The 16,504-nt window shown below is 44.0% G+C and overlaps 1 protein-coding gene across 4 annotated transcripts in view; it reads right to left on the bottom strand.

The window, feature by feature from the left end:
• Positions 1–271: 271 nt before the first annotated feature.
• The window catches only part of CAPN13 (calpain 13), a 76,948-nt gene continuing 60,715 nt past the window's right edge, over positions 272–16,504 (bottom strand). For 2 of the 4 annotated variants that reach the window (XM_051783583.1, XM_051783584.1), the window contains exons 13-22: positions 16,378–16,414; positions 14,750–14,812; positions 13,652–13,709; positions 13,027–13,094; positions 11,382–11,450; positions 10,212–10,290; positions 7,296–7,412; positions 4,278–4,333; positions 3,218–3,263; positions 273–1,329 (exon numbers count right to left, since the gene is read on the bottom strand). In XM_051783583.1, the coding sequence (XP_051639543.1) occupies positions 3,237–3,263; positions 4,278–4,333; positions 7,296–7,412; positions 10,212–10,290; positions 11,382–11,450; positions 13,027–13,094; positions 13,652–13,709; positions 14,750–14,812; positions 16,378–16,414 (574 nt within the window). In that variant the 3' untranslated portion in view covers positions 273–1,329; positions 3,218–3,236. Of the gene's footprint in view, positions 1,330–3,217; positions 3,264–4,277; positions 4,334–7,295; positions 7,413–10,211; positions 10,291–11,381; positions 11,451–13,026; positions 13,095–13,651; positions 13,710–14,749; positions 14,813–16,377; positions 16,415–16,504 lie in introns of all 4 variants that reach the window. The other 2 variants (XM_051783581.1, XM_051783585.1) reach the window with 2 other exon arrangements.

Genomic DNA, 16,504 nt, shown 5'->3' with positions numbered 1-16,504 from the left:
GATGTGTAATCACATTTTCAAAAAGGAATCAGTTTGTTTAAAAGTTACTGAAAAATATTAGAATAGTCTCATTTTACTGATCTCACTTTCACTTCATTTTCAGTGGAAAAGTGGGTTCAGTGGCCCCTCTCGCACAGGGCTTAACATGCATGAGTAAAGCTCTCCAAGCCGCTAAATGAGACAGTGATGCAGATTCACCTAATGATAACAAAGTCTCTTCTTTACCTTGTGATGTACTTATTGCTCCAGTGTGTAACATCTCACTGTCAAATGGGTAAATACATTGTTAGCGTGCAGATGCCTCGATGGAAACTTGTACCGAGGGTCTGGGTGAGGCACAGTGTGAATTATATTGCCATGGCAACCCTGAATTTCTTTCATCCATTGACATTTGCATCCTTCTTTTTTGGCATTTTCACAGAGTCTTCAAAGATTATTTTTTTCAATAGTTGATTAGAATAGATCACTAAATTTGCTGTTATCACCATGATAAAAAGGTATGAAAATGAAGTTCACTGTGGGTACAGAAAGGTTACAGTTATTTTGCAGATTTAAGTTAAATTTGTGAGCGTGAATTATGTCTGAAGAAGCTCTATATTTTTTAAAACATCAGGACAGAGGAAGAAAATGCAGTTCAGATAAACTTGTCTCTTCCCAGACAGTCCTGATATAGATGTTGGAAGTCAGGAAAAAACACTGAACAATATGCCTCCTTATTGCTGTAGCAAATAAAATGGAATCCCTATAGATGAACTCAAATATGCTCAAGACTTTTTTTAAAAATAATTTATTCATAAAAAGTATAAATAAAATCAAAAATCTTCTGGTGTTATTTATGAGTTGTGACTAATTTCTTTAATCTTTTTCTGGCATTTAGAAATGGTACACAAGCAAATTAAGAAATAATTCAAACAAAACTCTGTCTGAATTGTTTTTGTAACCTACACAATACACAGTCCTTCCACACAAAAGGCATGTTGTTGTTCTTATTTGCAATTGGGTTAATGGAGCTGTTCCTGACTTCTGTGCAGGTTCTCCTGATCAGGAGAACCAGCCGTACTATTTAGGGGAAGAGGAGAGGAGATTGCTTGCCCAGACCACTAAATACTACCAGCTCGCCTAGAGATCACTCTCATTAGCTCCTCTTCTCTCTCCAGTGCAACTCCAGTTTGCCTGAAAAGGACTCTTTATCCCAACATCTGAGTACTATCCAGTGTAACCAAATTGCCCATGGCTTCAGTCCTTCGCAGTGGTTTTTCAAGAACCCCATGGATGGCTTTTGTATGGGATGGCCTTGGGCAGTGTTCTACGAAGGAGCAGAGAAGCCACCTAAAACAGAGGTAAAAACACTCACTCAAAACACAGACAGCTTCAGGTCAGTCTTTAGGAATCACTAATGAGAATATTTTTTCCAAGGGAATTTTTTCAGCGGACGTCAAGCGTGTTTTTCCACATCACTCATAGTTCATTAGGCTCTAGTTTAAACAGTCTCAGTCCTCCAAGGGGTCGTGTGCCATGACTGCCCAGTCTCTGGTTGCAAGTGTCTGCTAAATTGCTCAAGTGAACTGCTTACAAACACCCTACAGGCAGGATTTCATTCCAAACCGGTAAGTGAAAATTATGATTAATTATATATTCCCAGAAGTTATGATCAGTTTATGAATGATTCATGAAAGGGAAAAAAAAAAGAAGACTAAATGCACTATGAATATAATTTGCAAGTAACAATTTAAGCAACTTCATCTCCCAAAGTGAAGTCCTTCTAGCCTCATATTTACCTAATGATAGTCTGCAGTGCAAGTGCTGTGTTGTGAATATTCTGTTTCCACACATCAACACATCAAAATGCAGGTTTGCACTGTCCAAAGCTCTCCAAATGCAGAGGGCAAACTTTCGAACAAACAACTGTGTGCAAACAGAGATCAGAAGGGTGAAAGCATCACAGTGTTGAGTGATAAAGCCCAGCTCCTGCTGCAGATGGACACTGGATGTAACTAGGAGCCAAGACAGAAGAGCAGCTGGGCAAGAATGCCATCCTGGAGCCAAGGGTGAAAGACATGGAGGCATGCCTGCTTTGGGCCTGAACCTGCCATGCTTTCTCCCTGGGGGAGTGTAATTTACACCCTAGTTATACATTTCCCCTTACAATTTCTCACCAAAGCTGGCATCCAGTGTCAACTGCCTTCAGAAATAGGGTGTGAAACACCAGAGATGCTGTTCATGTATTATTTATTATTGTAATTCCTGTCTATCGGAAGGCTCATCTGAATGCATTTCCTGGATTTCAATAGATGTCCTGGGTTTGGTTTGGGGTTTTTTTTGTGGGGGTTTTGAGTTTTTTCACTCCACTTTTGAACCGGCTTGATAAGGAATGTGTGTGACTTTGCCCAAGGATGCTCCATGAATTCTTGGGGTCAACAATGGCAGGAGGCTACTGGCTCTGCACTGCACATTTTCTCTAATTTCTTCCCTGTTTTGCTCCTCAGTGACAAATGTCTGGGACCAGCACTAACACTTTAACCAGTGCAACTGCCAACAGTTACATCCCAGAGGGTCAGTAGAGGCACGATGGCCGAGATGGTTTATGGATGTATAAACAGAGCAAGTTTTGCAGGAAAAGGCAGAATCCTTCATGAAAACTAAGTAGCAAAATTGGAAAGTCCAGGTAAACTTCAGAGGAAAAAAGCCCCTCTCTAGGCCTGACATGCAGGGACCAAACATGAAGTGAAGCACAAGATGGGGAGTGTTGTTCAAAGGTAAACTAAATCACATAATTCAGTTAAAAGTGTGGAATCACACTGACTAAGAAATCTAAGTAACTTCATATACCCACCCTCTACTTGACTTTACATTTGCTGCAGCTATGTAAGATATGCAGGGGTAATTGTACCTCTCAGAAGAAGACGAAAAAAACAGAAGTTCTGCTTGCTGATCTGTTGAAAATTTATTACCTCAGGTGGGAACCAGGGGCAAGTGGCTAGCTGAGCCATTGGTGTCTGTGTAACTGATAAGGCGATCACCAATTCCCCAGAAAAAATAGCTCTAAATCCAAATCCCTTGGCAGCCCCTCTCCAGCCCTGCTCATGCCACAGCTCTCATCTTTCTCTAATATAATCCCAGGGTGAGCTTTCTGTAAGGCCCCCACTCACATTCCCTGTGTCCACTGTAAGGGCACCCACCCCCTCTTCTCAGTTTGTATAGTACTGAGATTTCTTACCATGAGCTCTGACATTCCTTTAGGTGTACATGACAAGAGTCAGCCACTGCAAAAAGGACAAGAAAAGGTACATTTAGATAGTGGTTACACTGAGTCTTCAGACTGTGTCTTGGTGCCTTCAGGCTCTGACCCGATGACTATGGTCCTTTTGTCCTGCACAGGATAGTTAAGGAGTTTTGGAATTGCCTTTTCCCCTTATTACAATTCAGACCCAGAAACACTTTCCATATGTTGCTTTCCATGATAAATTATTGCAGCAGCTGCAGCAGGAGCAATTGCTTGGAAAGGACGGCACCTGCCTGATTGCAAGTGGAAAGGATAGCAACCTCTGGGAATCTGCTTATCCTACAGACTACCCTAAAAAACAGGTTCAGGTCTTCTGCTTGCAAACTGTGCTCCGCCCCTGCTGCAAAACAGATTAAATGAACTGTGAGCCACTGCACTAACCACAGAGTGTAAACAGGAGCTGGCAAGATTGTAAAAGGTTTTTTTAAAAAATCTTTTTAAACACTAGGTTGTCAAATAACAGTCCCCAGACTGATAAAATGCAGCACTCAGGCATATCACTATGGAGCACAGCAGGATTTTTGCTTCAGACTAACTGATAAAAAGCTTGATGTATCCCCATTCAGCTTGCTATCCTTCAGGCTGTGCTTTTAAGACAAACAGCAGCAGCAAACATTTGTCTGCTATTTCTTTCTTAAAACCAAGATGTTTTGCAATTCAGGATTAACAGATGGGGCGGTAAGAAATGAGGGCATGGATTTTATTATTTTTTTTGTCACTTCCTCAAAGTCACTTTGAGCAATGTTTCCAGCAATGACAGGCTGGCATCAGTAAAGGAAGCCTCTGGGCTTTGGCCATGGATGGCCACCCCTGAGCTGTGCTTGCCCTCGCAAGGCTTTGTGACTGGGGCCAGGGAACCCCAGGGAAATATCTCCACATATTATGCACCTCCTGCCAGGCAAAACATTCACCACTGTTGGTGTCAGAGGCAAAAACCCTCTGGAGGGGGGGGGAAAGGAGGGGAGGAGGGGAGAGGGAGAGGGAGCATTCTTACCTCCATTGCTGTCATCGACATTCGTGATCCGCCCTCTGCTAAGTTTTGAAATGCATCTAAGGGCAGTACAAAGAAAATCTTATTTCATGAGGAGGAAGCAGGAATGCAAAGCAGACATAAGGCAGTGGCAGCTGAGGAGCAGAGCTGCAATCCCTGTTCTGGGATGCTCTGCCTGGCTCAGGTGCCTCTACCCACACTGTCCTGCCTGGCCAAATCTCATTTCTGTGCTTGGTACCCCCTCTGCCTTGGCCCTGGGGTCACAGCCTGGGAAGGCATCCCAGTTTCAGGGCTGGAATTTGGAAGAAGTGTAGGGACAGGGAGTGCTCAATGTGGCTGCTTTCATCTCCTCTCATAATTTGTTTCGATTGTTTTCCTGCCTGAAGACTGACAGTAGAATGGTGAACTAATGAAACACATCTTCCCACAGGGAAACTTTCTGTTGGTCCTTTTCCATCCTCCCTGGCAGTGAGTGATCACAGTGTGCCCTAAAGAAAGTGATTCTCTTGAAGTCATTAGTATGCCTTGCAAGCTTTTTCCAGGGAATATAAATGCAGATGCTGCTGTTATTCAGCTAGAGTTTGAAATTAACATTGCTGAAAGTTTTTTGACTGAACACTTTGCCATCAGAAAATTTAAATCCATTCGAATATTGATATTCTATGTGCACATTTATATTGCAATTTGTCTGGGAGAAACCTTCAAACCCAAGTGTTTGGATAAACTCAAACCACACAACTTTGAGGTTTTTTTATTTATTTTGAAATTACTTTTCTCCTAGAAATGTGCTGTTATAAACAGTAATAAAAAGTTGAAACAAATTTAAGTCTGTCTATCCTTGAATGACATGTTTCTCCAGGAGCCTGTTTCCCAGCCTGAATGAAAAAGACCTGTAATATCATGCATGTTTTGGAACCTGCCCAGCCTTAGAAAAAAGTACAAGGCTGCTGGGAGAGGGTAGGAACAGGGTACAAAGGCTCATTGCTCCTCTGCCCCGGAGGAAGCAACCAGAGCTATTCATATGGTCCAGAGTGAAGAGGAAAGCTAACACGGTGAAGCACATCCAGCCTACACTGCTCTGAAGAAAGGTATAGAACAAGGAAATCCCCATATTGCACTCCATCCCTTGACAAGGTTGTATTTGCAGGGCTAGGCTTGCACCCAGCAATCTTTTTAGGAAAAAATGGCAGCGCTGAAATTACCTCCTCTGGGCAGAGGTAAGTGCCTCTTTACTGCTTCATTAACTCCAGTTAAATAGAATTTGCAAAGGAGCTGCTGCTTTTGGTTTGGGTCTCATCTCTGGCTATCTTGAAAGGATGAGTAATGATTTAATGGGACAGATTTTGTCTTCCCTGCTGCATTCACATCATCATAAAGGTTTACTGCCTTTTATTCCCACTTGGCACCCTTATCCTCTCCTGTAACTGACTTATTCACAATGATTTGAAAAGTCTGAGAAATGTATTCCATGTTAAACCCTCTGTAAAATGATAACTGAAAGAGTTGAGAGCATTTTAAAATTCTCATTACAAATAGCAATGAAACTTTTAGAGGCTCCTTTCCACATGGATGTAGATGTTTTGTCTTTATATTCGCACTTATAATGTAAGAGGATCCTTTTTAGATGAAAAAAATTACCATGGTATTAATTTAGGCATAAGAACTTTCATCTACTGCAAGTGACATGTATAATAACAAAAAAATGGGTGTTTACAAGCTATCTTCTTCTTCTTCTTCTTTTTTTTTTTTAATGAAAGCATTAAAATCAGGACATGCTCTGACTTTCTGAGCTGCTTCTGCTGTACTCCCTTGAAATGGGATTTTAGGCAGTGTCATCCGAGCAGATCTGCTGACCACTATTGGCCCATTAAACATCAGTGGCAAAAACACATGGGACAAAATGAACACTCATTTCCATGCACTGTTGAAACCCTGCTCATTTCAAAGATGAGATAAATTGCTGTAATGATGTTCTAGCACCAGGGTCACAATTGCTCGCTTTGTTTAACTACCAGTATTTCCAGTCAAAACACTTATTATTAGAGTAGCAAAAATTATGCTTTCGTAAAACAGAATTGCATTCACATTTAGGCAAAGGCTTATTTATTTCTCCTTGCAACTGCCAGACAATAGCTGGATGCAACACAGAGCACGGGTTCGTTATCCACTGAGAAAGATCTCAGACCTTCTCCTTACCAGAAAACTGAGAGAACTTCACTGAAGTTGGTGGGAAAAATATATATCTCTAGTTTAAAAAAGAAAAAAAAGCCCCTCCCTAGCTGTGATTCAGACTTCTCTGTGTTTTAACAGAAAGAGAAAACTGCCTTCCACTTGAGATGAGGCACTTCACTCCTGTTCACTGAGCATCACTGAAGGCAGTGTCCTCTCAGTGGTACCAGCAATGCTTCACACCACCCTGGAGGAAGCTCTGCTGTGGACCATGATGCTCAAGCTTCTGTGGAAGAGCACCAGCACAGGACACATCTTGTTTTTGGAAAACAAGTCTTAGTGCATAGGGGCTTTAAGGACAAGCCTGCAGGGGCCAGGTTAAATTCTTGCAGCAGAAAAAGACTGACAGCTGTAGAAGCTTTGGATATACATTGTCATTGCTCCTCAGCAGGGAAAAGCACAGGGCATCTGAGTGTCACTGCAGCCCACAGGCACTCGATGAGCTCTGATGGGAAACTGGGGGCCCACCTTCCTTCTGGCCTCTGTCAGTGAGGGCATATCACTGAATTCCCAGCTGCTGCTTTCTCTCAACGCTAAACTGCCCTCTACCCGGTGGTTGCTCCTGTGGGCAGGAGACAAATCTGGCTTTTGACAAACAGGCTGCCCCAAGGGATTCCTGGACCATGCCTGGACTTTGGGCAAGTCTGTTACTTCCAAACTATGCTGTTAGACATGTATTATCATGTGTAGTGTCGTGTCCCTTCCCTCCTGCTGCTGCCCTCCATCTGGCTTTGCAAACTCCCCTGCTGCCACGTCCCCTGCCCGTGCCCAGGCCCCGGTGCTGACACTCACAGGTCATGGTTTCGAGGCGCATCATGCAGCACACAAAGTCAGAGAAGCCAATTCTCCCCGCGGCGTCGCCGTAGCGCAAGACCAGCAGACGCAGGAGCTGGTCGTTAGTGGTCAGGCCTGTGGAAGGAAGAGGAATGACAGCACTGGAAGATGATGGATGGGCTCTGATGGCCTTGTGCACCCTGCAAAGAAGCTGGTGCTCTCCCTCAGCCCCCCACCCTGTCATGCCAGCTCTCTGCACCCCTGGACAGCAGCCTGTCTTTCCACAGTTTTGTGCCTAAGAGTCACAGTAGGGTAATGGAAAATCAAAGTTGTCTTACTCACTTACTCGGATCGTGGCATAAGTCAGCAAGCAGGAAACACTGAGCTAACTAATCTAGTATTATCTTGCTTTGCCTTTTTAGCTTTTATTTTCTGTAAGAAAGGGTGGTTTTCTTTGGCTCATAGCTGTTAAAGTCTGAGTGAAGCATTTACAATAGCACTGGCACTTTCTGCTAAACAGGGAGATGCCGCATGCTCATGCTATTATGCAGTACAGCATGCCTGGGATTCTTAATTTTTACATTTTCTCTTCTATTAGAAAATGGCAAAGAGTGCATTTCTTTTTTATTAGCTGATTATTCAGTATTTGTGTCACAGTCTGTTTGGATGGAAATTGGTATTCAATTGAATGAACAAAAATTGCCTTTTAGAATGATTCTTTTATTAGTTAAATAAAGCTACCCTAAATGTGCTGGCTATATAAGAGGAATGATTTAAATATATTTTGCACTAAAAGCTGATTTGCGAAACAAAAGGGAAATTTTCTGCAGAGAGCTGGACTGATAGCTTCGGTTTAATGCCTTCTCTGAGACTTCAGAAAAGTCTCATTTGCTCACTCCCAGTTTTAGTGGCTCAGCTGGATGAGAAGTAACTTTCCTGGCTTTTCAACCAGCTCTAAACTTTTCAGTTTTAAATGAACTCATCATGGAGCTAAATTAGTTGAACAAGCAGAAATAAAAGAAATAGCTTCTCTACACCTGTGTAGGGAGAGATAGAGCTGATGGAGGTGGTTTAGTACCACCACTGGCAAACTCTAGTTGCATGAGCCTAGGTGGAGGTCTCCAGCAGGAAGCAGATACACAAAGCTGAATATTTAAAGAATCTAAATACATTTGGGCTTAAGATACATTTCAAATTAAGGTAAACCTGATTTTAGATTCTTTTCTCAGGAGAAAAAGTTAGTAATTAAAAATAAATCTATTTAATGAAATGTCTTTTTTTATTCTGGTTTTTAACCATTGCCAAGAACCACTGAGGCAGTAAGCAATGAATTCTATCTATTTTTAACCTTTTGAAGAGAGTGGGAATTCAATCAAGCTCTCTCTGGAGAGCAGATTCCAGCAAACATTGTAGTGCTGCTTATGAGATGCTATAATCACATCTTACACTAGTAAAACACCAACAATTTGTCCTGGTCAGTCTGGGATGTAATTGCTCTGAAATCTGCACACCTGGCAACGTCTCTCAATTAACCTCATCAACAAGTTCTCTCTGTTCCCAAGACAGATATGTGCAGTTCCTCATTTAAAAGGCTACTCCCCTCTCTGCTTTTAGCCAAGCTTTAAAATACAGATTTAGTTTCCCTGTTTTTAAAAGTTATTTTGATGCATTTACTGTTGTCAGTGAGGAGTGTGTAAATACACCAGGCCAGTGCCCCTGCATTTCAGGGCAGCAATGCTGTTATTACAGCTGGCCTGCTTTACTCTGCCCCATCCTTATCATGCTTGGAAGCATTAGCAAAACAGTGAAAATTACACACACACTTCAGTGTTTTGCTGGGAAAAGCACCAAACACTTCAGGGAACAGCTGGCAAAGATGTTGTATTGTTAATGTATTTAGATACATTAACACTATTCCCACAGGCAGCACCAAGCTCCCAAACACCTTCTGGGGTCAGCTGCTCCTTCTTGCTTAAAAGCCAGGACTGGGATCATCCTTTTGCCAAGCCAGATTCAAATGTAGCTGTCTGGCTCAGAAGACAGCAATAATGAGCTTATAATTTTCTTCTTCTTCCCCACTCAAAACTGCCAAACATGTATTGAATTTGCCATTTAATAGTGTCTTTTTATCTCTTCAAATAGCTGCACTGCTTTGGCTGACAGGACTTCTCAATGTACAGTTTTCCTCCCAGTTTTACACTTTAGCATCTTTCTTACAGAATGGACCTGGCAGCTTCTCCTTTGACATTTGGCAAGTCAGTGCTGCACTCCTCAGGCACATGCTAATACTCTGCCCACCTCTCAGCCACAAATAATTTACACATAACATTCCCCGAGCTGATGTGTTCCACAGATAGCAATCCTGCACCAGCTTCCTCCTGGGGACAAAATCCCTCCCAGCTCAAAGTAGCCAAATGGGAACTTCTCTAATAAGAGGATTGCTGTGTCAGAGATGCATTTCATACACAAAGTCACCAGAGGGACAACCCAGCTAAACTGCTTCACTCATGTAACAGCATCCCCTGCACTCACTGCAAGTTTCAGCACTCAGTAGCCAACAGAGGTCAGTGCAAACTAAATAAATGCCTGTCACTGGGATTTTCCTTCTAGACTTAGTCACTGCCATGGAGAGAAACTGCAGGAATTGGGGCAAGTGCAAGCATCCACTGTTCCTTGCTCCTTTCCTCTACTGGATATTTCACCCATGACCTAGAGAGACTATAGATAACCTAGTCTGGCCAATGCTGCACTTCTCTGCATCTCTGCTGGCTCCCCAACACAGAGCTCTGGGCAGAGCTGTGATCTAACTGGCACCTCTGTGAAATCCAAACCACTTTCTCCCTGAATCTCTTTTTTCTTTCCTCTTTCTTTTTCATCCTTTCCTTCACTGGCACAGGGCCGAGAAAGGGAGCTGTTCAACACCTATGGGTGTACCTGCTGTGTGTATCGCACCCTTCAGTTCAGCAGCATCAAGAAATCCAGAATGGTTTCTGTCTTCCTTCCTGAAGATATCCTAAAAAACAGTGTAAAGGCAGAATTCAAGCCCTTAACACCATTACCCAAATTTACTACCACACCTAATTATGTATGCTTTTCTTCCTCCATAAATAGGCTGCAAGGAAGTTTAACAGATGAGATGGAATGGCCATGACAAGGGAGACCCATTTCCAGAAGTCTCTGACAGAATGTTACTTTGTAAGAAGCCCCACAGTTTTGTGCAGGTGGAAGCCTTTTTCCTCACTCTCCCTGTCTTATGTGTGCAAGCAAGTAATGGGGATACTCAACTTCACTGACAAAAAGGCATTGTCCATAACATGTGAAATAAGCCAGGAGTCCCTGAGTCCCAGAATGGTGTGGGGTCATCTTTTCTAACATACAACAAGCCACGCTTGATGTGCTGCCAGTGGGAAGAGTGCTGTTGCTAGATGGGGAACTGGCACCCCATGTCCAAAGAGGCTCAGATTATCTCAAGAGGGATGAAACAAATTAGAGCCCAACTCAGGCTTCAGGAAACCTTCCTGTCCTGCACCAAGACTGAAAGAGAAGGACCTGACACAGAGAAGCTGCCATGCATGTCCCGACTGGGAATTTAGGTGGGACCCTAAATACCATGCTACTGTTTTCACTGCTTCCAGACCTAATGCTTATCCCGGAGCAGAGACATTTTTCCCAGACAGGCTTTCATTGGATCCTACACATTTTACTATGAACTGCAGCACTGAGGAAGTGACATTTTTCAGGTGACTCTGTTCAAGAACTCGTTTCAGCTTAGAAAGCTTTTTTAAAAAAATACCAGCGGTGGCACAGACACAGAGATTCCCATCAAATTCTGAGTCTAATTGAGCTTCCTATCTTTATCCAGATTTCCCTCAATATTCTCTGTGCTAGAAAAGCCTCGACTGCTCATTTGGAGCACTTTACACACACCACTGCTTCCTGAGCTCTCAACCTTTGCGTGAGAGGATGGAACTCTGACCCACTAAGCAAGCAACCTTTGTAACGCTCCCCCCCGCAGTGCTTTGATATCACAGAGCATCTGCTCCCCGCTGATGAAAAGCCCTAGGGTACAGTATCCGCGGAGAAGAGAGAGCAGCCCCCGCATACCATGTACTTAGCGAGACTTCGCCAGAGGCTCCCGAACTCCTGCAGTGAGAGCTGTCCGTTCGAGTTGAGCTGTGCATTTAGTTAAGAATCGAGCAGTTAATGAGAGCTAAACCTGGCTGTCTTTGTTCCCGAGGATGCTGCCTTCACATGAAGACATAAGATGCAGCCTCCTCGGTCTGTTGAGAAACCCAAAAGCTTTTCTGCTCTCAATTATGCTTAAATTCACCATCTTTGACACATCGTACAGCTGCTCATATCTGTGCTCACAAACAACAAAAGGTTTCTATTTATATAGTGCCTTTAACCACAAAGCAACCTGCAGTGACATTTAGTCACAGAGCACGGATGCCCCTGTGAATGAACATGGCCCCGTGGTCTTGCCTCTGTGCATGAGGCTTCACATTATCAGCTCTGGCTGGATCCTCCTGGAGGAACAGGCACTGATGGAGTAAGAGGTGAGGAGACAATCCTGATGCCTTCTGTCAGAAGGCAGAAACAGCCTTTGAGCCATAGGAGCCCAGGAATGTCAGCAGACATCCTGCAGGGATGCACGAAGGACCGTGTCAGTGAAACTGCGCCCCTCCATACTCCATCCAGGAGTCCTTGGCAGACATGAAGCACCCCACCTAATGCAGCTGGAATGGTGAAAACTCCCTGAAAGCAAAACTCATCACCAGTGAAATATAAGGAGGCAAGTGCCACTGCCACGAAACCTGAGAGAAAAAAGCTGATCCTGAGTTTGCAGGCCAGGATAAGTCACACTGTATATGGGTTGTATGCAGCCCAGACTATGAAAAGTCCATCCTGAATTAAAGCAGAGCAGTGGCTTTGTCAGGTCCTTGCATGTGCCATGCATTCACAGAGCCCACTTATCCCAGGATGGGCTTTGGAAAGGGAGAAAAGTCTCTTTTGCTGGCTAGGCACAGAAAGCATGAAAGAGAGAGGGACTTCTGGTCATTTTTATTCATTTTGTGGCAGTTGTAAAGGTCTGAAAATGTTTCAAAGTTATTTCAAGGCACGGAGGAAAAGAGACTGTGAGCAAGCAAGGGGGAGAAAACACACAGGGAAGAATGTATGTTTTCATCACGGAGCCCTCTTGTTCTACAGCAGCCAGAAATGTATTTCTTGTGTTGTCTTGTTAACAGCAAAAAGACTCTGTGATCCATCTAAATAGGAAAGATACACTGGAAAGGCTGAATGGCCTGCCAGGCAAGTGCCTGTGATTCAGTGTTGACAGTGCTTCTGCCCCTGACACCAGCTTTGCTGGCAGTGCTGGCAGCCTGCTCAAGTGCCACCACAGGCCAGCGTGGTGCAGCTGGGATGGGAGAGCTAAGCTGTGCCTAAGCTCTGTGCTGACTCTTGTCTCAGGCTCTGCCTGAGGGCAAAGCTTAGCCAAGCCCCAGGCCCTGCAGAAGGGAAAATGAGAGCCAAGAGTTGGCTTTAGAAGACCCTCACCTTTCACCAGACACACCAGAGCCAGGGCATGCACAGCAAAGTCCTGCATAGACTCTGGGACAGTTATTTATTGAGGATTGTGGCTAATTGCACACTTGCAGGTTCTCACATGGGGATGCTCAGCTCACCCATAACTCAAGGCAAGGATAGGCAGCACTGGGGAAGTTTATTGCTTCTGCTGAAAGGATACATCCATCAGAGCTAAAATGCCTCTGCATGAATCGAAGCTGAATTTTCCTCCCAGGCTGGTCATTTCATCTGCAAGGATTGACAAAACAGAAGGAATTAGAGAGAACGAGGGGTGTGACTGGCATCAGGACACCGTTCAGTGGGAAGGAGGACACCAGTCTGAAGGCTCACATAGCTGAAAAGCCCCACATCTGGCTCAGATTCTCAAACAGTAGCAAGGGCTCTGTGCCAAGCTGAGCTCTACTGAGGGACTCTGACACATCTCAGACATCTCTACTGCTCCCTTCCCCAAGGATAGTTGCTCTGCTCAGGTTCACAGTCTCTGGCCACCTACCTGCCCTGATGGAAACTCTTCCCTCTTGAAATAAGGGGAAGGGAAATGTCTGTCATAAGAAAGGCCACTTATGCTGCGCTAACAAGTCCTAAGAGCACTTTGAGCCTTGTGCATGGCTGAGCTGGTTCAAGCCCTCGGGCTGTGCCCATCTCGTGTTTGATCCAACAGCGCAATAAGCCACAATGAGGATTTTTTGAGGACTATCAGGACACCACTAAATCCTCTGTCTAATTTACACTAGTCTCAGGATAAGGAAGCACCAAAGACATCAGCAGGGTTGTAAAAGCTTTACCTTGCAGGATCACTTCATTAAGCAGTTGTTGCAGCTGCGAGGCATCAACAGCTGAGCCCTAATGCAGAATAAAATGCAAAGAGAGGTCTGTGAGCATAAAGCTGTCTCCTGTGTCACTTTTGCCCAAAACTCCTTTTCTCATGCTCTGTGGCAACCAAGAAGAACCTCTGCTTATATATCAGAGGAGCATCAGCACCCCCCTCAGGAGCATAATAAAGCCCTCCACAGTGCTGGGCAAATCTTCATCCTCCCCTACAGGAGTCTGCAGGGCAGTTACAGGCACTGCCTTCACCATGGGGTATTTTCAGCAGTGATGGGACCACCTACTGACTTCACCAGCCCCTAGCTAGGGACTTGTCGATGGGCAGGCACAGCAGGCAGCTGTGTGAGTGGACTGGGAGCACAGGCACTGCTGCCTGCTTCCCTCAGAGCTGCCCATCAGTAAACCTGGCTGCCTCCCTCCTGAGACACCCCTGGGGCACCCAGTGTGGCAGGTCATGTTCATTTTCACCTTCATGCACTGATATAACTATTAACAGCAAGAGGTCCATTGTGCAGAGACTTTTAACAGTGATTTTTTTCCTCTTGAGTAAGTCAAGGAGTTCTTTATAGCAGTTTATTAAACCATTAAAAGCTTCTCCTGTGAACACAGAGCTTGGCTCTGAAAGAGCAGGAATCAATTACTCAAACGCTGACTGATGTCTGGTTTCCAAGTGCTGAGAAGGCAAATGGAAAATGATGCTGATGAGAGGGGGGGGAATACCCAAGACTTTCTAATTGCTTTCAGCAAATAAACAAACCAGAGCCAAAAAAAAAAGTACACATGCAAGCCCATCACCAGAGCAACTACAAATCTCTGATATTCGACTGATATATGGCACTAGCCAATCTATCCCAGCTGAATGTCCCATTTTTCTGTGGGTTTTGGCAAGTCAGTCAATACTGTTTTCAGGGTATCCACTTGAGGATCAAGCTACATTTAAAAAACCAAATTTAGATGGATTTGTATCAACATCATAGTTCAGTTTTTCTTTTTGCAAGTCCACGTGTCTTTATTTATTTATTTATTTATTCAGCAAGAAGTTTTAGATAGGATACCTGCTTAGCGTATCTTAGGAAAAGAGCCTTATATGAGCTGTCCTGGTTCTGTGTCGGTACATCCTGCATCAAAGACAAAGTACAGACATAAATAATTCAGTTACAAAACAACTGGAGGCAAAAGTCTGCCAATCCAAACAGCACTTAAGAGGAACAGGGAATGTACAGTACAGGCTGAGTTTTAACATCCCAAAAGTGAAGTGGGCTAGGAGTGAGGAACAGCTACTGCAATGAAGGAAGAGGCATAGTTTGGGTGTTAGCATTTAGTACAACTAGAAAGGAGCAGCTCAAGGCCTAAGGAAGATGACAGATCACATCCAGGGTGGAATTTAACAAGCCAATACATGAATAAAGAGATTAAAAGCCTGATCCTTACTGATGGCCCCTAGTTGGTATCACTGGCTCAGGGCATGTGAAGATTCATGTGAACAAAGAAAACAGAACAGGAGTTGACTTTTCCTTTCTCTTGTACCCTCTCAGTCCCAAGGCAGGCTTGACTTTACCTGAACAATTGCAATTCAATGGTTAAGTGATTTTTTTCAACTTTCCATTGAGAAGATCCACCAAGCACTAAGGGGAACTTGACATTATATAAAGGTTTCCAAAAAAATCTAAGCCCAAGGCCTAATGCCTTCAGCTCTGTGTAAGATAATTCACACCAGTGAAGCCTAAACACCTGAACAAGAGCAGAAAGTGTGGGTACCATAATTCATCAAAGTCTAAACATTGGCTAAGGACAACAGCCAAGTAAACTGACAGTTTGTCAGTGGAAAGAGATAACAAGCCACCATTTACACTATTCCTCTAATGGGTTCTAATTTCATGCTGGAAAATGAGTCACAAGCAAAAGACTGTTTTCTGTTCTCCTGAAGCAGCTTCACACCTGTGGCTTCAAAGACCTGCACTGTGTTTGCACTGGTTTGCAGCAAGGTGAGAGAGTAGCATGGACTGGACCAGCTCTGGCAATGTGTGCACAGTTCAGAGCAAGGACGTCAAGTAACAGATTGTAGCTGGGCTAGACAGGCTGAAATGTGGGCTGAACTAGAGACGCAGCCAGTTTTGAAGTGTAACTTGCCCTACGTCTGTGAAGATATCCTGAAGAAAATCAGAAGAAATCTGCTTTGGGCTTTACCTCTATGGATTTCTGTGCTTTATAGGGTACAAGCACCTAAATTAAGCCATTCCCATGAGGAAGGCATGTATAATGCCACTCTCAGGAACTAGTCAAAGTTTCCCCCTCTCTACTCTGTAGATATACATTTTACAGACATTGTGAGAATTTAGTATCTTTCAACTGCTCTCTCCTCTGCTATATTTAGTTGGTCAAAGTGTTAAAGATGGTGAGGTGAAAAGGACAGACAGACAAAGGGACAGTATAAGATTTGTTTCCTTAAAAATCAGGCTCTGAATAAGACATGAAGAGGAAGGGCTTTGTTGTCACTTCCATCTCTCCAGAGAGGTACCCTGCTCTCCCAGCAAGGTCGCAGGATGCCAGAGTCGAACTCTGGAACACGTAATGGCTGGTAAAGGTAGAAAAGAGCAGATGAAGAGGAGGCAGTAGAGGTGACTACTGAACAGTCAGGTCTCTGGGAACCACCACCAGTATCTACATCTTCACAGACTCTTACCATCGGCAACACTGGGTTGGTCAGGGAGTTTGAGTTCCTAGAAAAGAGTTACAAGAGTCAAACTGGGAGAAAACAGGCCTTTTCAGAGCACTGATTTGAAGACCTGGCAGAAGGCAGGCACCAAGAG

This window comes from Manacus candei, unplaced genomic scaffold, assembly GCF_025592945.1.
Source record: "Manacus candei isolate 608988 ecotype Guabito, Panama unplaced genomic scaffold, ASM2559294v1 h1tg000017l, whole genome shotgun sequence".
Taxonomy (NCBI): Eukaryota; Metazoa; Chordata; class Aves; order Passeriformes; family Pipridae; genus Manacus; species Manacus candei.
This window is presented reverse-complemented; position numbering and strand designations above follow the sequence as displayed.